Source organism: Chinchilla lanigera, unplaced genomic scaffold, assembly GCF_000276665.1.
Source record: "Chinchilla lanigera isolate Chin_1 unplaced genomic scaffold, ChiLan1.0 scaffold00021, whole genome shotgun sequence".
Taxonomy (NCBI): Eukaryota; Metazoa; Chordata; class Mammalia; order Rodentia; family Chinchillidae; genus Chinchilla; species Chinchilla lanigera.
Window position 1 is genome coordinate 24,645,300 of NW_004955422.1, and position 21,442 is coordinate 24,666,741.

At 36.5% G+C, this 21,442-nt stretch overlaps 1 protein-coding gene across 3 annotated transcripts in view; it reads left to right on the forward strand.

Moving 5' to 3' along the window:
* Positions 1–21,442, forward strand: part of Rbl1 (retinoblastoma-like 1) — a 75,136-nt gene that overhangs the window by 25,232 nt on the left and 28,462 nt on the right. For 2 of the 3 annotated variants that reach the window (XM_005384716.2, XM_005384718.2), the window contains exons 10-16: positions 3,342–3,454; positions 3,727–3,830; positions 10,520–10,657; positions 13,293–13,457; positions 14,620–14,752; positions 17,815–18,081; positions 19,178–19,386. In XM_005384716.2, coding sequence (XP_005384773.1) covers positions 3,342–3,454; positions 3,727–3,830; positions 10,520–10,657; positions 13,293–13,457; positions 14,620–14,752; positions 17,815–18,081; positions 19,178–19,386 — 1,129 coding nt within the window. Of the gene's footprint in view, positions 1–3,341; positions 3,455–3,726; positions 3,831–10,519; positions 10,658–13,292; positions 13,458–14,619; positions 14,753–17,814; positions 18,082–19,177; positions 19,387–21,442 lie in introns of those variants that run through there. The other variant, XM_013514137.1, reaches the window with a different exon arrangement.

The window sequence follows — 21,442 nt, forward strand, 5'->3', positions numbered from 1 at the left end:
TATTTATTCTACACAGAGTAATACATAGGTTTAAGTAATTTTTATCAAAATTTCACTAGCAATTTTTGCAGATGCCTAAAAAAAAAAATCTAACATTCATATGGAATCTCGTATGACCCTGAATAGCCAAAACAAACTTGAAAAAGAACAACAAAGCTGGAGACCTCACTTGCCCATTTTAAAGCATTTTACAAAGTTACACTAGTCAAAACAGAAGAATATTGACAGGCAAATCTGTAAACCAGGGGAGAGACCCCAGAAATAAACTTTGACAAGGATACTAACACTATATGGTGAGGAAAGAATAGTCTTTTCAATAAATGGTGCTGGGAAAACTACATGTCTACATCAAAAGCATAAAGATATTAAATGGTATTTGAAAATTAATGAAAATGCATTAAAGATCTAAGTATTAGACCTGAACTATAAAACTCCTAAAAGAAAACACAAGGGGAATCCTTTGTAACATTCAAATGTGCCATGATTTCTTCAATGTGACACCAAGTACAAGTAACAAAGTAAAAAATAGACAAACGACTACTTCAAACTTAAAAACTAGTTAGGTGTGGTAACACATGCTTTTGTTATCCCAGTACTTGGGAGGCTGAGACAGGAGAATCACTATGAGTTCAAGACCAGCCTGTATGCCAGGCATGGTGGTGCATGCCTATAATCCCAGCACTCAGAAGGCTGAGGTGGGAGGATTGTTCCAAGTTTGAGACCAGCCTGGGCTGCAAAGTGAGCTCAAGGCCAGTCTGAACTGCATAGCGAGACCCTGTCTCAAAAAAACAAACAAAAAAGGCCAGCCTGTGTTATATAGTTGAGCCAAGGGCAACCTGAACTACATAATGAGACCCTGGCTCAAAGAAAAAAAAGCAAACTATGGAATGGAAAAAAAATTACACTATATCAGATAAGAGGTTAATATTGAAATGAATAAAGAATTCATACACCTCAATAATAACAAAAAATCTGATTTTAAAATGTGTAAGGGATTCAAATAGACATTTCTCTGGAGGAGACAAATGGCCAATAAGCATATGAAAAAATGCTGAACACCCCTATCTGGAAAATACAAATCAAATCTATAATGAGAAGTCACCTCACATTCATTAGAATGGCCACTATCTCCCCACCTGGGGAGATAGAAATGTAAACAGAAATGTAAACAAAATTGCAAGTGATGATGAGGATGTAGGGAAATTAGAACCTTTGTGCATTGTTGGTAGGATTCTAAAATTATGCAACCATTATGGAAAACAGTATCAAGTTTCCTCAAAAAAGTAAAATTAGGACTACCATATGACTAGAATATTACTTCTGGAAATATATACAAAAGAATCAAAAATAGGATATCAAAGAGATATTTGTATCCTGTATTCACTGCAGCATTATTTATAAAATACACAGCAACCAAAATGTTCATGAATGGATGAATAAAATACCAGTATATGCATATCAATTATAGTGAACCTTTCAGAGACCAAGTGTCCAAACTGCAATCCCAAACCTACTTATCGCAAAGTGCCAACACTGCAGCTAAACCTGAATACTGAGGTTTTAGTTTAGAACAAACAACTCATACTATGACATATTTTGTCTTAAATGAAAAACACAGTAACAGTTTTCAATGATACAAGTAGCTTTATTATTGAAAAGTAAAATTTTGTGTTTGTTGTGCTTTTGCACAACAAACAGTTAATACAATCTTTGCTGTTGTATACATGCTGATAATTTGTCAAACCTTGGTTCATACTTTGTTAGTTTAAGAGCAACATATGCAGCACTCAGGTCATCTCTTAGACTTTTTCTTGTATCAGATTTGGTATAATTCAAAGCTGAAAATAACATTATGCTAAGTGAAATAAGTAAATGACAAAGTGGAATAAGTAAATAAGCATGAAAATGCTAAATGAAATAAGTAAATTAGCATAAGATGATCCAAACAAAGTAAGAAAGTGCTTTCATTGAATTAAAATTATTTGGCAGAGAAATCCACACTTTAAGGATTGCATTTTCAGAATTATCAATTGTGTTGTCTTTTGTCATCCCTTCACAGTGTATCTTCTCTGTCTTCCCAAGTGTGGCATACAGGTCATAACATTTGTTTTTCCCAGTAGAGCTTCCTTGAAATTCTAATAACTCCATTTCAAGATTTCCAAAATCTAACAGTATAAGCAGGAAAGATCAAGTTCTTCAAATCTGGTTTTATCTGGAGAAGTAAGAAAATAAAGAGTTGTCTCCATCTCATAGAACTGTAAAAATCTCTTACTAAAATTAGCCTTTGCAGTCACTACAATGCTAGAAAATTCCTTGTAGATTTCCTAGTGACCTGTGGGATGGCCTGCAAATGTTGTAAAATTTTCTAAACGCATTTTTCGATTTGGAAACTACTTCAGCTGCCCACTTGCAAGTTCTGGGGCTGCTTGGCTCATATGCCTACAGAGAGGCCTCTGCATGCCATGGGTTTGCCACCACATATATATATATAAAATGAAATATTGTTTAGTGTTTAAAAAGAAGGAAATTTTATCATATGCTACAGTGTGAATGAACTTTTAGTACATTATGCTAAGTGAAATAAGTAAATGACAAAAAGACATATTACATGATTCCATTTATATAAGATACATAAAGTAGTCAAATTCATAAAAACAAAAGTGATGGGTTTCTCGCCTCACTGTAGTTCCTGCCCACTGGCTATGGCATCCAGCCAATATGGCGCTGGCCACTAGAGGTCATGTGCTAAGCCCCACCCCTCTTCCTCTAAGTCAAATTATGACTTCCTACTTCCCTTTCTGTAATATCCTGTTTCCTTTTCCCATGCTCCTGCCCAGTCCTGGTCTGCCATGTCAGGTGGTCCGCCTCCTAAACCCTGCCCCCAGCCTGGGGCTATTTAACCTTGGACCCCATGACAGGCCCTCAGAAGTTCCACATCTCTCTCTCTTTTCTTGTGGTCTTCTCTGTGCCCATAATAAAGGCATTTCATTCTGCTTTACTTCTCTCTGCCTGGGAAAAATCTATCAGAAAATTGTTTAAGGGGCTGAGGATTTAGCTCAGCAGCACAGCGCCTGCCTGGCAAGCGCAAGGTTGTGAGTTCAATTCCCGGTACCGGAAGAAAAACAACAACAAAAAAAAGTTGTTTAAAATGTAAAAATATATATAATTATTTTATTTGACATTTATGTCTTTATGTTATTTTACATATGTAAAATTCTGCTTACATTTGTAGGTTTACAACAGACAATAGAACTTCAACCAAAAAAAACAAATTCTCAAGAGGAAAAATGTTGGTAGCCTGGGTTTTTTCCTAATAACTAGGTTCCTCTTACATTTTTTAGATCTTGTATGCGGAATCCTATGGAAAACATTATGAAAATAGTGAAAAGCATTGGAGAAACTTTCTGCCAACACTATACTCAATCAACAGATGAACAGCCAGGATCTCACATAGGTAAGAAGACAAAGCTAAAGTTGGTACAGGATTGAAAGTAAATAAATTGTCCCCAAAATTAGAAATTCATGTTTCTCTGCCCCTTACTTTTTGGCCATACTAAGGGTCACACCCAGGCATCACATAATGACTTACTACTTGTTAGGCACTGACTACTGTGCTGCTGAACTAGACCCCAGTTCTTAATGTACTAAATTTAAATTTGTTTAAGTTTTGTTCTTCAATCCTTACTAGAATTTAATAGCATATGCTTCTTCTTTATTTCCTTTTAGACTTTGCTGTAAACAGACTGAAGTTGGCAGAAATTTTGTATTATAAAATATTAGAGACTGTAATGGTTCAGGAAGCACGAAGACTTCATGGAATGGACATGTCAGTAAGTAAATCCACTCCACTCTGCTAGCCACTGGCAAGATCTAGAAGTGTTAGGCTAGAAGCAGTGTTCTGAAAGGCTCTAATAGAGTATTATAGGGGTCAGCAATTTATGGTAAACTTGGCCAACATGACATTTTACTTCAATTCAGTTGATTTGGCACACCTAAGATTAAACTTGTCGGGCCAGGGATATAGCTCAGTGGTGCAAGCGCCTGCCTGGCAAGCACAAGGTTGTGAATTCGATTCCCGGTACCCAAAAAAAAAGAGAGGAAAAAAAAAGGATTAACTTTGTCTAGGCAGAATCATAAAATACTATATGTAAAAGTCATCTTCAGTATACTGTCAGGATTCTTTCCTTTTAGGTTTTAATTTTTTTTAAAAGTTCGTCATTCATTTCAAGCTAGTAATAACGAATCTCCTCCAACTATTAAGCTGACTGATAATTAAGATACTTAGATCCATACCTCCCAGAGATTTTTGGATTATAAATGGTAGTCAATTTTCTAGAAAAAAAAGATTTCTTTGAACATTTAACCAAGTATGATCACTTTCTCCAATAGCTGCATAGAAGAATTGTTCTACAAATTAACTGTTAAGCATATAATCTCTCAGTTTAATCTTTCTTTTCTGCCTTCCCTCATATCCTTCTCTTGTGATTTACCCTAGTCTTTCTCTGTCTCTCTATTTCTGTGTTTCTTTTTTATAGTACTGGTGATTGAACAGTGCCTTCACATTGAGCTATATCCCTAACCTTTAAACATTATTTTATTGCTTATTCTTTTGGAGAGGGAGTTCTGGGAACTGAACCCAGGGCCTTTGCACTGAGTTACATCCCCAACCCTTTTTTTATTTCTTGAGTCAGGGTTTCACTAAGTTGCCCAGTCTGGGCTTTAACTGATCCTTCTGTCTCAACCTCCCAGAGTGCTAGAATTACACGTGTGCACCACTATGCCCAACTACCCTAACATTTTTGCTTTTGTTTTTGGAGAGGCTGGCCTTGAACTCATTATGTAGCCCAGGCTTGCCTTGAACTCATGATGGTCCTCCTGCCTCAGCCTCCCAAGTGCTGGGATTATAGGCATGCACCACCATGCCCAGCTCAATCTTGATGGAACATATACCACCATAATTTCCTAAAAGAGGAGTAAATTTTTTAATTTACTATTTTGATTTAATTGTAAATTTACAGAAGGTTGCAAAAGTAGTACAGAGAGCAGGTGGTGTGCGCCTATAATCTCAGCTACTTTGAAGGCTGAGACAGTATGATCACAAATTCAAACTCCTCCTGGGCAATTTAGCAAGACTCTGTTGCAATAAAATTAAAAGGGCTGGCATCTTAGCTCAGTGGTAGAGCACTTGCCTAACATGTGTGAGGCCTTGGTTTTAATCCTTATTCTCTCACACTCATACACATCCTATACACACAGTTCAGGGAGACCTTTCACACAGTTTCCCAATTGGTTACAGTTTATACAGTGCAATATCAAAACGAAGAAATAGACAGTAAAATAATGTGACTGGGCCTAGTGGCCCACACCTGTAATCCTAGTATTCAAGAGGCTAAAGCAGGAAGATCACTGTGAGATCACTTCATGCCCAGCCTGTGTTACATAATAAGTTCAAGGCCAGCCTGAACTACATACACCCTGTTTCAAAACAAAACAAAAATAGTAATAACAATAATAAGAGGGGCCAGGAATATGCCTCAGTGGCACAATGCCTGCCTGGCAAGTGCAAGGTCCTGAGTTCAATTCCTGGTACCAAAGAATAATAATAATAATATGTATATTCCTTTAAAGTTGTGTCATCTAACAACCACACAAGCAAGATACAGTGGTGGGAAAGTAGGTTCTAAGACCTTCAGTCAATGTCTGAAGCTACAAGTGGTACCTAACCCTCCAAGTACCTTTTCGTAGATATGCATAGTTATAAAGTTCAATTTAGGCATAAGAGATTAACACCAATAACTAATACAGTACAGAATAATTACAACAATATACCATAAAAGTTATGCAAGCACAGTCTGTATCTCTTATAAGAGATAATTGTCCTTTCATCTTTTCACTTAAAGGAGACACTTTATGACTTCTCATTAGCCTATGTAAATTGCCAGCATTGCTACTCTTGTTTTTTTGGCCATTATTAAAATAAGGGTCACTTGAACACAAGTCTTGTAATACCACTGTGAAGTGACTAATAAGCAGTAGCATATATACTATGGACACTTTAGACCAAGGGGTGATTCACATCTAGGGAAGAGTGGAGTGACAGCATGATGTTTCCTCTCGTGATTCAGAATGGCACACAGTATAAAGCTTAGAATTGTTTATTTCTGGAATTTTCCCAATAAGATTGTCAGATTAGGATTAACTATCGGTAAATGAAACCTCAGAAAAAGTCACCATGGATAAGGGGGAATCACTGTACTACAGTATAGAGCTAGTTTGTCACCACAAACATCTCCCATATTTTGTGTCTTTATACTGGAACGCTCCCCTCAACCACTACTTTTTTCTTGTTGGTTTTTTATGATACGGGGATTGAACCAAGGGCCTCATGCATGCTAGTCCACTGAGGTACATCTCCAACACATTGATTTTTAATTTTGAGACAGAGTCTTGCTAAGTTTCCCAAACTGGGTTCTAACAATTGTTGCCGTGTTAGTCTCCTAAGTAGCTAGGATTTATAGATGCCTGTCACCATGTCTGGTCCACTTCTATAATTTTATAGTACATTCTCTATGAATTCAATTATTTAAATTTATTGAGGTTATTTTATGGTTCAGAATATGGTTATCTTGATATTCTGTAGACACTTGAAAAGGATGTATGTTCTGCTCTTCCTGGTATAAATATCAGTTATATCTTATTGGTTGATGTATTGCTGAGTTCCATTTATTTGCTGATTTTCTTTCTAATCATTATAATTGTTGAGGAAGGAATACTGAAGTGTCCAGATAGAATTGTGGATTTGTCTGTTTCACTCAGTCCTATCAGATTTTTGCTTCACATATTTTGAAGCTGTGATGTTTGGTGCATACAAATTTAGGGTTGTTCATTGTCTTTTCCATGAATTCACCCTTTTGTCATTGTCACATATTCCAGTCTGACCTTGATAATTTTCTTTGCTCTGCAGTCTGATTTTTATAAACTGCCATTCTTGCTTTCTTTTGATTAATGTTTGCCTGATATGTCTTTCTCCACCATTCTACTTTATTTTTTTTGAGACAGGGTCTTGGTATGTAGTCCAAACTGACCTTGAACTCACTATGGAGCACAGGTTAGCCTTGAACTCTTGGCAGTCCTCCTGCCTGAGCTTCCCAAATATTGGGATTACAAGCATACGCCACCATTCCCAGCTCTACCATTGTACTTTGAGCCTCTTCTGTCATTATCTTTCAAATGAGTTTCTTATAGGCAGCATAAAATTGGGTCATGTTTGTTTTGTTTACTTTTTTAATTTTTTTTTTTTTTTTTTTTTTTTTTGAGACAGGGTCTTGCTATATAGTTCCAGCTGGCTTTGAACTCACTATGTAGCCCAGGCTGGCCTTGAACTCACTGCAATCCTCCTGCTTCAGCCTTCTGAGTGCTAGGATTACAGCTAGACGCCACCATGCCCAGCTGTTTTGTTTTGTTCTGTTCTTAAATCTGCTCCATCAATCTCTACCTTTTAATTATCTTTTAAATTTAGATCACTTGTACAACCACTACTCCCCTCCTAGATATTTTACTAAAAGAGTTAAAGACATCATATTACAGTGATACATGCATACCCGTGTTTATAGGAGCACAAGTCATAATAGCTAAATCTTGGAAGCAACCTGTGTGCCCATGAATAGATAAATGGATGGGGAAATTTTTATATAAATACATATACACACACATTGTGGCTAAATTTGAGTCATTTGTAAGAAAATAGATCTAGAGACTAGATCATAATGCTTAATGAATTAAATCAGACACAAAAGCTTAAATATCACATGGTTTCTTTTATATAAGAAACTCAAGGTATAAATAAAGAGCAGTGAAAGATATTGAGGAAACAGGCAGATAGAACTTTTGTAAGGGAATCTAGAAATGAAGGAGGAGAGGGAGAGAAGGGGAAGAGGAGGTAAAAAGGATTAAGATGCTGTATATACATTTACCAACTCCCCAAGATAAATATACAGTATTCATTATGCATTACAAAATTTACTAATAAAGTGAATAAATAAAAAATTTAAACCACATATGTTTAATTATTGTTATGTTAGGGCTGAAATCTGCTGTTTTATTGTTTTGTTTCTTTTCTACCCCTAGCTTTGTACCTGTCTTTCCCCTTGCTCTCTCCTCCATCTTTCTTTTTTATTTGTATTGGTTTTTTTATTCCTTCCTGCACTCTTTTTTTTTTTTTCTTCCTGCACTCTTGAAGACAAAGACAGGAGGCTCATAAGTTTGATCCCAGCCGGGGCAGCTTAATAATTTAGCAAAACTCTTGTTTTAAAAAAAATTTTTTTTTTAAAAGGCTTTAACGTGAAGGTCCTGGGTTCATTCTCCAGTACTACCAAAGAAAAGAAAAGAGGCTCCATTGGTAATCACTTTCCTTTTTGATTATAAAAGAATTGCTCCATTATCTTTTAGTTTCTGATGTTGCTAATAAGAAGTCCAGTGATACTCTACTCCCAGTTCCTGGTATATGATGTGTTTTTGTTTTTGTTTTTGTTTGCTTTTTTTCCTTTCTGAAATCTTTTAGTATCTTTTTATCACTAATGTTATGCAGTTTATAATAAGGTGCTTTCATAGGTTTTTTTAATTCATGCATTGGGCATTCCTACAGAGTTGCCCTTTTAGTCTAAAAATTTATGTCTTGCAATCTTTGCTGGATAGTTTTGTTTTGTTTGTGGTGCCAGAGATTGATCATAAGGCTTTGTGTATGCTAAGCAAGCACTATACCTGAACTGTACCTGTAGCTCCCTTGGTTATTTTATTGCATTATTGCTTCAATAACATACACTCTCTGATTCATCTTTCTGAAGCTTTTATTATTCAGGTTATTGACCTCAATTGATCTTATTTTCTTCATGTATTTTCCATTCGTTTGTCTTTTTTATCTTAAGGATATTCACTTAAGTTTTCATCATCTGGACCTAATAAATGTGTTTTGATTTTGAGATAGGATCTTGCTCTGTAGGCCAGGCTGGCCTGGACCTAGCTAGTAGCTCAGTGGGCCTTAAACTCAAAATCCTGTGTCAGCTTCCTGAGTGCTGAGATTGTAGGCATACATTTCTTTGATGTTTTTTTTCTGTTACCTACTTTGTCTCCTCTTTGACCTGTGTATTTCAGTTAGAAGTTTTCCTCAAATGTTGGATTATTCTTGGGTGCCCACCTATGTGCAAATAAGGCACTGAAATGTTGATTCAAGAGTGTCCAAGTGTGAGATAAAAGTCCGGTGGCTTCAGATGATCAGATAGAATTAAGGACTCTTGCCTATTGGTGTTTTGTAGTCTTTTTCTGGAATATTTTGGTCTTTCTAAGACAAATCTTCCATTCTCTTGCCTAGCTCTTGATACCATAGTACAGAACAAGAAAGGGAAATTTGATCTCATAGTTCAGTCTGCAGAATTTCACCAAAACCCTTTCTTTCTGTTCTTGATTAGCTCTGTCTCTGGTATAGTTTCTCTCAAGAATAGTTTAGACTCCTGTGGTGATAGAGTGTAGGTCTATCATTTGACCCTTTTGAGGGGCGTGGGTGGGATCTAAGGGGCTCTGCCTAGTATATAGACTTTCATATCATGAATCTCTTAGCCCCTGCCTTATCCCTAATTTCCATTCTCCCTGTGCCCCCAGTTGCTGTGTCTTCTCCAGAGTTCATGGAGTAAATTCAAATGTTTTCTCTATAGGCCCTTATATTTGATTATCCTACTATTTGCTGAGTAATTTATCATCTTTCCATGTGCTCTCAGTGGTTTGTATTTACAAATGTTCCTAGTTTTATCCAAGATGGTCTTGAACCCCATATGTAGCCCATGCTGGGCCCAAACTTGCAGTCCTCCTGCCTCAGCCTCCCGAATGCTGGTATTATATACCTGAGCCACTACACCTGCCTGAGTTTCTCTTCCTTATTCTCTTTCTTAATTTGGGATGATAGGTGACAAAGACCCCCTAAACAACTGAAAATACATCGGATATTAAATTCAGTGGTGAAAGAGGACTTATCTTCTCAGTAAAATACTTCTTTCTTTGAATTTTTTGTCTTAGCTGTTAACATTACCTTTCATTTCAGCATTTTGACTAATAAACACTGATGCTGACAAAACAGTTAACTGTCACTCAGAAGAAAAAGAATCAATCCTAATACTTTGCTCTTGATAGAAATAATGACTCTTTTATTATTCTTCAGATTTCTAAGCAGATTGTTATATATGCTTCACTTAAATATAAGATCTACCACTGAACAAGATTAGATACAAGAAAAACTTTACCAGTTTGAGGTCTGTCCCCCAACAATGGTGCTGAGGATCACCCTGAAACTTTGTGTATTTTAGACACTGCCACTGAGCTATATCCTTAGCCTGAGAACTCTGATAATCTATCTCTGATAATATAGTTTGTACAGGTGGTTTTTAAAAAATCTTATTAGAGTTTTTTTTTTATAGAATAACAGACTAAAATTGCTGAGAAATATTAAACTACAGTCTTTTTCTTCCCCAAGGTTCTTCTAGAGCAAGATATATTTCATCGCTCCTTGATGGCTTGTTGTTTGGAAATTGTGCTTTTTGCCTATAGCTCACCACGTACTTTTCCTTGGATTATTGAAATTCTCGACTTGCAACCATTTTATTTTTATAAGGTAAGATGATAACAAAGTTCTGTTACTATGTATTTCATATAAACATTATATTTGTCTTAATGCTGAAGGAACACAGTCATGATATCTAAGAAAAATATTTCCAAAGGTGTTCTGATGATATATACTGCTTTTAGGTGGAATCACGGGCCAAAGTAAAAGGATGAGGGCAGTGGTAAACCAAGGTAATTTCACAGATTCAGTTCTTTTTCTATGACTGACTTGCAAATATGACCTGGTACTGATTTAACTTCATATTTCCCATATTTATAAATAATCCTATTAAACAGATATAGAACAAAAAAACAAAAATATTTTCTCCAAAGAGAAAGAAAAGATCTAAAACTGATTTTGGTGGCCTCAAGATGTAGTTCAGTGGTAGAGCACTTGCCTAGCATGCTTGAGGCCCCCGAGGCAGCTGGTTTGATCTCAGCCCTGCAAAAATGAAATGGGAGAAAAAGAGAAAAATGAAACAAAACTGATTGTGGTGATGGTCTAGCTAATGAAGGTATAAGAACAGATCCTGCTTCTTCTCTGTGGGGAGCAGCTGAGCCGGAGGTTGGCAAACACCTTGGGACTAGAGCAAAGCCATTCCCAGGAACACAAAATTCCCGAGGCAGATCATATAAACAAGTTGACTTCTAACTCAGTTGTATATCAACAGGTGTCCAGCCTGGCGTTCCTCCCTGTTAACTACAGCACAGATAGCTCTAAAAATTTCTCACTTTCCATCTTCTCAGCAAAACACTGAGACCTTGAACTTTCAATCCTGTAGGGCGCTTCTCCCCTTTTTACTGTGTATAAATAAAGATGCAGACCATGCTGGGTTGTCACTGCCTCTCCATGAGAGAGATCAGGTCCCACCTGGTCCCCGCTTTCCTTTCCTTATGTCTTACCTTTTCTTAATCTCCCGTCATTCCCTCTCAGGACCCCACTGGCCACACAGGACTCGGTACTTCCCCAAACTTGGGGCAGTTTAGTCTGAGTGACTCTTATTTGCCTTATCTTTTTTTCTGTTAGATCTATTTTTATTAACCTTTCTCTTATAAGACAGGCCATAACTACTGAACTACGTGGTCACAGTCAGTAACAGTTAATGATGTCTGGTGTCGGAATGTAAGACTAATGGTGCTATTACATTTAGTGACATGATTTAGTTCATGTTTAGCTATGGTAGTTTTAGACTACTGATGATAGGAAAATTAGTTTAAAGAATTAAATGTTTACCCCTAAACTGAATTAAAGTTGTAGAAAATATGTATCATTGGGAAGCTTATGTGTTTGAATTGTTGACTATGATTAAAATATTTTTAGATTTCTTAGGAGAAGTTGATTTTATATATATTTTTATAACTTACTTTAATGTTGATATGTGTATTTATGTTTTCCACTTAGGAAAAAGTTTAGTTTTTGGCCACAACCTATTAGCAATTTGGCTTTGGTTTTACTTCGTTTTTCTAGTGCTGAGGATTGGACCTAGGGCCTTGTACACTCTACCTCTGACCTATATTCCCAGTCTAACATCTTGTTTTTGTTCATAACATTACTTCATTCCTGGTGATATTGCCCAGGGTGGCAGTGCAGCCCTGACTAAAGTGTAGCAGTCAATAGTACTGGCTACCTGTAGTAGCTTCTTAACCCCAGTGACCAACGCAGTGCCAGTGCCTCTGGGGACAGGAATGAGGCACACCAACACAAAGCCATAGTGGCATATCATCTAGAAAAAAACAGTGCAGAATGTATAATCTTGTTCCTCCAGCATTCCCCTTGAGTGGTAGTGGCTACCTACCTCTTTAAAGCACTTAATACCCTGAATGATGGATATTGTAGTACCCAGAGGCACAAATGCATTAAATCTAGTCAGTCTGCTTTTGTATCCGTATAATCTTCAAAATTTGATCCTTGAGGGATGCCATCAGAAAAAGTCAGTAATCTCAGATTCCTTAATGGGTAGGAAAGAAATAGATCTCCTTGAGAATCTTGAGTTTTGTGTCTTTGACCAGAGGGATCCACTGTGTCCTCAACCTTGCCTACACAAGCTCCCTGACTCAAACCCACTATGTCACTATGGAAACCACCTCAGAAGCTCCCATGGCTTCTTATTCCTGGGCCTCCGGGCCCTCTCCTGCATCAGTCATTCACCATTTGGTGTTTACATTGAGTTAATTTCATTTTTTATTTTATTTAATTTTTTGGTACTGGGAATCGAACTCACAACCTCATGCTTGTCAGGCAAGTGCTGTGCCACTGAGCTAAATCCCCGGCTTACACTGTGTTAATTTGAAGTAGTTCATTCATTCTATTCTTTAGAGGAGTTGGGAACATTAGTTGGGATAGGGTGGTAAGAACTGGACTAGAAACACAAGTCCTGAGTCTTGGGGTGTTAACTATTTTCTACTTATCATTATTGCCTGAGTTTTTCATGTGTAAAATAAGACAGAAAAAACAAATGTATGTGAAAATGTTTTAAAAACTTTAAAAGCTAATTTATAAATTAAAAGATACTAGCAAAGCACAAAATTATGGCTCAGAGATAGCTTTGGTTCTGTGTCACAGTGAGACTGAAGCAAGTTATGCTTGAAGACTCATACTAAAACTCACTGAGACCACAGTATCTTTTCAACTTTCTCCACTACAGGTTATTGAGGTGGTGATTCGCTCAGAGGAGGGACTCTCCAGGGACATGGTAAAACACCTAAACAGCATTGAAGAACAGATTTTAGAGAGTTTAGCATGGAGTCACAATTCTGCTCTGTGGGAAGCTCTCTCTACTTCTGCAAACAAAGTCCCTACTTGTGAAGAAGTGAGTAAGCGCCAGGCTAATAATCCAGTCACTTAAAAAATAAGAGCTTTATTGTGATATTATTCATGTACCATAAAATTCACCAACTTAAAATGTATAGTTCAGTGGTTTCTAGTATATAGATAGGTACAATTACTACCTCTGTCAATTTTAGCATATATTCATTATGGGGCCAGGGATATAGCTCACCAGCACAGTATCTATCTGGCAAGCACAAGGTCCTGAGTTTGATTCCTGGTATTCCCCCGCTCCAAAAAAAGAATGCAGAAATTACTAATTTGTTTGTTTGGTTGGTTGGTTTTTGGTACCAGGAATCACACTCAGGACCTTGCACTTGCCAGGCAGATGCTATGCCACTGAGCTATATCCCTAGTCGAAATTACTAAAGTGAATAAAGTCTTGTTTTTCTAGTTTTTTTTCCATTGTTGCTTATGCTTTTGGTATCATATCTAAGAAACCATTAATCTCTAAATTTTAAAGTTTCAAATGTTGATATAAAAAATTGAATACTTCATTAGTGTTATTTAAAATTTAAAAATCAAAAGTTTGTGCCAAAAGTTTTACACAAATCACACATTCAGCAGCTCAGTTTCATGGGAGAAATTGAGGGGTTTTTCGCTCTACATCTACGTTATTCTTTTGTAACTCCTGTTATTTGATCTTCCATTGCTTTTCTGTATTTAACTAATCTTCTTGAATATTTCCCAAATCCCAAACTAATGGAAGAACTGCTCAAGACCAGGAAGAATGAAAAACAAGATAGTTTCTTTTTTTTTTTTTTCTTTTCTGTGGTACCGGGAATTGAACTCAGGACCTTTCACTTGCCAGGCAGGCGCTTATACCGCTGAACTATATCCCCTACCCAAGATAGTTGCTTAAAATTTTTTTTCCATGCTTAGTCTTCTGCAATAGACTGTGATTAACTGGTCAGTCTTCAGTGTTCAGCTACAGCATACAGCAAGAAAGGAAAGACAGAACAAGAGACATCAGTATATAGCTATAATAATTGAGCACTTTTTTTTTTTAAATGTGCAAATTGAGCACTTTATATAAGTTATTTTGTGAAGAAGGAAAAGGAAAGAAAAGAAAAATTTTCTCATTTTTTTCTGTTTTAATGTATGGCTTCATCTGTATGAAACTAAAGGGCTTTTGTTTTCTACAGGTTATATTTCCAAATAACTTTGAAACAGGAAATGGAGGAAATGTACAGGGACATCTTCCCATGATGCCGATGTCTCCTATAATCCATCCAAGAGTAAAGGAAGTTCGGACTGACAGTGGGGGTCTTCGAAGGGGTAGGTTCAACATTGGTAAAATAATCAAAAATAACGAAAATTATTTTGTCAGGAAAAATTTCAAGTCTCAATAGTATATTGCTAAGAGATACAATTTCTTCATCAGGATATTAGAAGGGATGTAATGTGTATACCAGTACCTTTTTATGATACGTCATATACTCTTTATGTTAAAGGGTGTCCAGTCGAAATTTAAAACGTAGTTATAATTATTGTAGAAGTCGTATCTTAGACTTTTAATAAGCATATACAGCCATTTCTGAATGCTAAGGGGAAGTTATTAGTGACCCTTCCCACAGTGCCAGTTATTGGAGACCCCCTGCAGTGAGTTCCAGTCTCCTGCCTGGGTTATAGCATACAACAAGAAAGGGAAGACAGAACAAGAAGCATAGTAGAGGGTTGCATAGCCAGGACCTGGGACCACCAGTTGCTCTTGAGGAACAAAAGGCCCCCTATCCCCAGCTAGCTAGCATTTTATTGGCCAATGTAGGAGAGGAGGTAGGGTGCTTCTCCACAGCATAGAGGCAGTGGTAGAATGGGCAAGTTTAAATCATAAAGGGAACAAGTCAAGATCCATCTTCACACCTGGGTGCTAATCTCATTGACCAAGAGGAAGACGATTTCTACATTCCAAAACCAACACATGAGGCAGGCAAGGCAAGAAGACCCTAGGATATACTATGTCAGTTTACAAGTTGTGGTCCCCAACAGGAAATTATTAAAGTCAATACCTATTTTTCTAATTCTGACAAAAGTTATATTCTTCTTTGATAGATACATAGACAGACAGACAAAAATTTAAACAAAACAGAGAACTCATTGCTTGGCATAGTGGCACATACCTGTAACCTCAGTACTTAGGAGGCTGAGGCAGGAGGATCACCACGAGTTTAAGGCTAGTCTGGACTACATAGTAAATTCAAGGCAAGCCTGAACTACATAGCAAGACCCTGTCTCAAAAAACAACAACAAAACCTCAAATAAACGAAGAACCTATATTGTCTTTTCTTTTTGTCTTTACTACCTAAAGAATCATGAATATGATAAAAACAGAATGCAATAAAGAATTTAATTTTAAAAACATTTAGAAAAATAAAAGTGTTGTACTTACTCAAAAATATTTGTAAGTTGTTCACTTAGCCTCCCGGTTGCTCAGATTACAGGTTGCACTACCACCCTGGGCTCCTTATGTTTTCTTTAGATGTTTAAATTCATCTAACAAAAGCTAGCCTGGTGGTGCATGCTAGCAATAAGGAGACTGAGGCAGGAGGATCACTGCAAGTTCAAGGCTAGCCTGGGACACATTGAATTCAAAGCTATCCTGAACAACATATTAAGACCCTGTCTCAACTCCCCCTAAAAAAGTTCATCTAATAAATGATTTTTCTATACTTTCTTAAAATTGTTCATTTTGAGACTTATCAATATTTTAATGCATTCTTCCTTATTTTCTCTTGTGACTTAGCAAACTGACATACACATCTTTTGGATTACACAATTGTTGAATGTTTTCTTGAGCCTGCCTTTTCACTGAGTGACACTCACCATTAGATAGCAGCGGCATTCACTACACTCTAAAGTCATACCTTACAAAGACACTGTTTCAAAAAATTAAAAGGAAAACAAACTTACTAGACTGGGCTGGGGGTATACTTCAGTGGTAGAGCACTTCTCTAGTGTGTCAGGTCCAGGGTTTGATCCCCACCACTGCAAAACAACAAAGCACTTGGAGGGCTGAGCTAGGAGAATTTCAGGTTTCAGTCCAGCCAACCTGGACAATGTAGTGAGATCTTGTTTCAAAATACTTCTTCTTGCATCAGACACACCTATTTATTATTCTTGCCACTTTCTGAAGCAGTTCTAGAAGTCCTTTTTGGGATCTGGCATGGTGTGACTTCTGTCTCCTCCCCTTATTATTAAGTGCCTCCCCTTATTATTAAGTTATTTAATAATAAATAACTTATTATTTAGTCAAAATAATTATGAAAGGCAAACTTTTTTTTTTAATGAGTTAAGAAAGTCTGACCACATAGTATCTCTAAAAAAGATAAGCAAGTATTTAGGTTATATAATAAGGTACCTCTGCATTCATTTTTGAACTCTGCATGGTTGTGGATATGTCATTGTGTTTGTGTCTGCAATCTGAGTTTTACAAGCAGTGTGAGATCACAGAAATGACTTGGCTATTGGTATTTTGAGGGTGGTTAATGGCAATGTGTAATACATTAAAAAGAAAATTTAAACATTCACTGTATTATTTGATCACCCGTTGCTGTTTTGAAACAGGGTCACCTTATGCTGTCCAAGTTAGCCTTGAACTTGTGATCCTTCTTCCTTAGCCTCCTAAGTGCTGGGATTATAGGTATATACCACCATGTTTGGCCAGCCTGTAAGTTTTTTTTTTGTATCAGAAATTGAACTCACGACCTTAAGCTTGCTGGGGAACACTATGCTGCTAAGCTATATCCTGAGCCCAGCCTGTAACTTTTTAAAAAAGGAAATAATACTCACACAGTGCCAGGCTTTAAAGGAAAGTCAGCAGAGTCGTATCACCTTTACTCATATCTTCTGATGGACCTGTTAAACGTAACTCTGGATCTACTAAATTGGAAAGCTGTGGCTACTGCTTAAACTGCTTGAAGGGTGAAAGGAGACAAAGCTATGACCCAACACACTGATTTTTGCTTTTGCTTCTCTTTTTCTCAGGTGCTGTTTACTGAGTAGGATTGTGAGACAGAAGCCAATTGTATTACTTCCTAAATTTAGTGGTCTCATCATTCTATCACTCAGCTTCTACTTTATCCTTACTATGTTGCTCTGTTAATACAGAGGTGCAAAATATGAGGAAGATGAACTATCATAATTTTCACATTTTATTGAATTATTTTATAGTTAAGGACTTATTTTATAGCTCTGTCCAATTAGTCCGGATGTTCCATGAGGGCAGAGACCATTTTATTCACTGCTAGATCTTTAGTGCCTAGCGAATGCTTCATGGGTGAACCTGATTTATTATTTTACAGTACATTTCAAACTGTTTTAAATTTATTTTTGTCTATTAGATATGCAACCATTATCTCCAATTTCTGTCCATGAACGCTACAGTTCTCCTACTGCTGGGAGTGCTAAGAGAAGACTTTTTGGAGAGGATCCCCCAAAGGAAACGCTTATGGACAAGAATATGACAGAAGGGACAAAACTGAAAATTGCTCCCTCTTCAAGCATCACTGCTGAAAATATATCAATATCACCTGGGCAGACTCTTCTAACAATGGCCACAGCCACAGTAGCAGGGACATCGGGACACAAAGTTACAATTCCAATGCATGGTAACATTTTAAATCAATTAATTCATATTTTTTCTGAGTTAGATGAAACTTCAAGAACTATTTTACTGAAACTGTCTTACTGTCACATGGTCTTTCTAACTCATAGTTTTTTCTTGAACTTGAATCCCCCGTCCCCCTTGTTTGAACAGTTTTAGGTTCACAGCAACATTGAAAGGGAGAGAGGTAGAGATCTCCCATACATTCCCTGTCATTATTCCCACCACACCCCACAGCCCCCTGACAGCAGAGTGCTGCATTCATTGCAGTGGATGAAATACATTGACACATCATTGTCCAAAGCCCATAGTTTACATTAAGGTTCACTCTTAGCATCATACATTTTATGGATTTTGACAATATCTAATGAAATGTATCTTCCATTACAGTATTATACTAAGTAATTTCACTTACCTTAAATTTTTTTATTTTGTTGTGAACCTATACTGATTTTTGAATTTTTACATTTTATAAATTTACTACCATCTTGGTTAGGACTTGTTATCTGAACTTACAGATGAGGATACTTAACAAAAATTTGGTGTTTTGATTAAAAATACCTTTTAAGTGCTCAAAATAGAATAAACCCTGTATCATTCTTACTTTTCTTGCTGTTTTGTTTTGTTTTATGTTGCTGGCATTTTGATATTTTTCTTTTTTTAATTGTCTTTAAAATAAAAAAAAAATTAAAGTCTAAAAACATCACAGGCTCCCACTAAATAGAGAACAAAATTTTCGGGGCTGGGGATTTAGCTTAGCAGCACAGCGCCTGCCTGGCAAGCTCAAGGTCGTGAGTTTGATTCCTGGTACCGGAGGAAAAAAAAAAAAGAGAGCAAAATTTTCTTTTTTAAATCAAATTCATTATAAAACTATCAAAACAAAATAGAATAGTCTTGTTTTAGAGGAGAAAGAGAAAACAAGATTTCAACCCTAACTTAAGAGTTATTGTTTATAGCCTTCCTCTCCTTTCCTGACATATTCCTGTGCTTACATGCACAGTGACAGATATATGTAGTTGACAAACTATATGTAATTGACAGCTTCCCTGGAACACATGCGACTTCTTTCTGTAACAAAGAACTCTTGCTTGTACATTTAGGAGTTGCAAATGATGCTGGGGAGATCACACTGATTCCTATTTCCGTGAATACAACTCAGGAGTCCAAAATTGAGAGTCCCATATCACTCACTGCACAGTCATTAATTGGTGCTTCTCCAAAACAAACCTATTTGACTAAAGCACAAGAGATTCATCTGCCTGGAATAAAACCAAAGAGAACTGGGTCCTTAGCACTATTTTACAGAAAGGTATGTATTTCTTTAATATCTGAAAAGAGCTCATGTAATTGATGCAAGAAAGATGAACAGAGAGCAGCTTTGGCCTTTTTCTTTCTCCCTTAATTTTTATTTTATTTTATTTTATTGTATGTATATGCATAAAATGCATAACATAAAATTTGCCATCTTAACCATTTTTGTTTGTTTGTTTTCTGTTTCTGGAGATTGAACCTAGGGCCTCATACATACTAGGAAAACACTCTGATGCTGAGCTACACCCCCATCCCTTTTTAATTTTTGAATTTTGAGACAAGACCTCACTAAATTATCCAGGCTAGACTCGAACTTCTGATCCTCCTGCCTTTATCTTGTGAGTAATTGGGATTACAGGCATGTGCCACTATGCCTGGATTGTTTTTACCATTTTTAAGTATACAATTCAGAGTTAAATATATCCACATTTTTGTACAGCTATTACCACCAGCCATCTGTAGAACTTTTTAATCTTCCCACTCTGAAATGCTGTACTTAGTGAATAGTAATCCTCCATTTCTTCCTTCTCCTAACCGCTGGCAACCAACATTCTATTTTTTTCTCTATGAATTTGACTAGACTGTGTCCCTCATATGAGAACTGGGGATATGGCAAAGTATAGACATTTGCCTAGCATGCCCAAAGCCCAGGTTTGATCCCCAGCACTACAAAAGGGAGAGGTACATATGTAAGTGAAATCATACAATGTTTCATCCTTTTAGTGGCTGGTTTATTTGTAAGCATAGTGTTTCCTAGGTTAACCCATGTGCTAGCATTTTTAGAATTTCTTTCCTTTTTAGGGATGTGCAATACTTCAATGTGTGTATATTCCACATTTTGTTTATCCGCTCATTTGTTGGTGGATATTTGGCTTGTTTCTATCTTTTGACTATTCTAAATAATGCTGTTATGAATATTGATGCTTTTCAAGTCCCCGCTTTTAGTTCTTCTGCCTGAAGTTTGGATTTTCATTTCCCCAATGAGTACTGATATTAAGCATCTTTTCATGAGCTTGTTGGTCATCTGCATATCTTTGCAGAAATGTCTGTTCAAGTACTTTGCTCATTATTAAATTTGGTTTTTGGAGTTGAGTTGTAGGAGTTCTTTATTAGCTATGCCAGTTTTATATATTCTAGAGTTTTTAGATTTTCTACACAGAACATCTTGTCATCTTGGAACAGACATTTTTACTTTTTCCCCTCCAATTTTTTCTTGCTTAATTGCTCTGGCTAGGACTTCTAGTACTATGTTAAGTGTAAGTGGTGAAAGCAACTATGCTTATATTGCTCCGCATCTTAATGGAATTGCTTTTAGTCTATCGTTTTGAATATGATGTTAGCTGTGGATATTTCATGTATGCCCATTATTATGTCAAGGTAGTTTCCTTCTATTAATAGCATATTGAACGTTTTTAGTCTTTAAAAAGGTATTTTAGGGCTGGGGATTTAGCTCAGCAGCACAGCGCCTGCCTGGCAAGTGTGAAGTTGTGAGTTTGATTACCAGTACCGGAAAAAAAAAAGAAAGAAAGAAAAATAAAAATAAAAAGGTATTTTAATTTTGTAAAATGTTTCTTCTATATCGCTTGAAATGAGTATTTTTTTCCTTCATTCTTTTAATGTTACACAGATTGATTTTTCCTAAGTCAATTTATTCCTATCTTCCAGAAATAAGTCCCATTTGGTCATGATGTGTAAACCTCTTGCCATATTCTTGAATTTGATTTGCTAGTATTTGAGAATTTCTGTACCCATAGTCACAAGAGATATTAGTCTATAGGTTTTTTCTTTTCTTGCACTGTCTTTATCTGGCTTCAGTTATCAGATAATGCACTTATAGCCTGTTAGTGAATCTGTGTCACCTCTGAATAGAACATTATGATCTTGGTGAGTTATGTTTGGATCTGAGCTCGTTTGGTAAGATTCCATTTTTAGATCTAATTTATGTTTCCTGCCAACTTGCAAATAAGCAGTTAGGAATGCTCTGGAATTTACTGTAAGTCCATTGTATTATGTTGATCTAGAATGGAGTTCAGTGTGGGACAAGTATGTCCTGT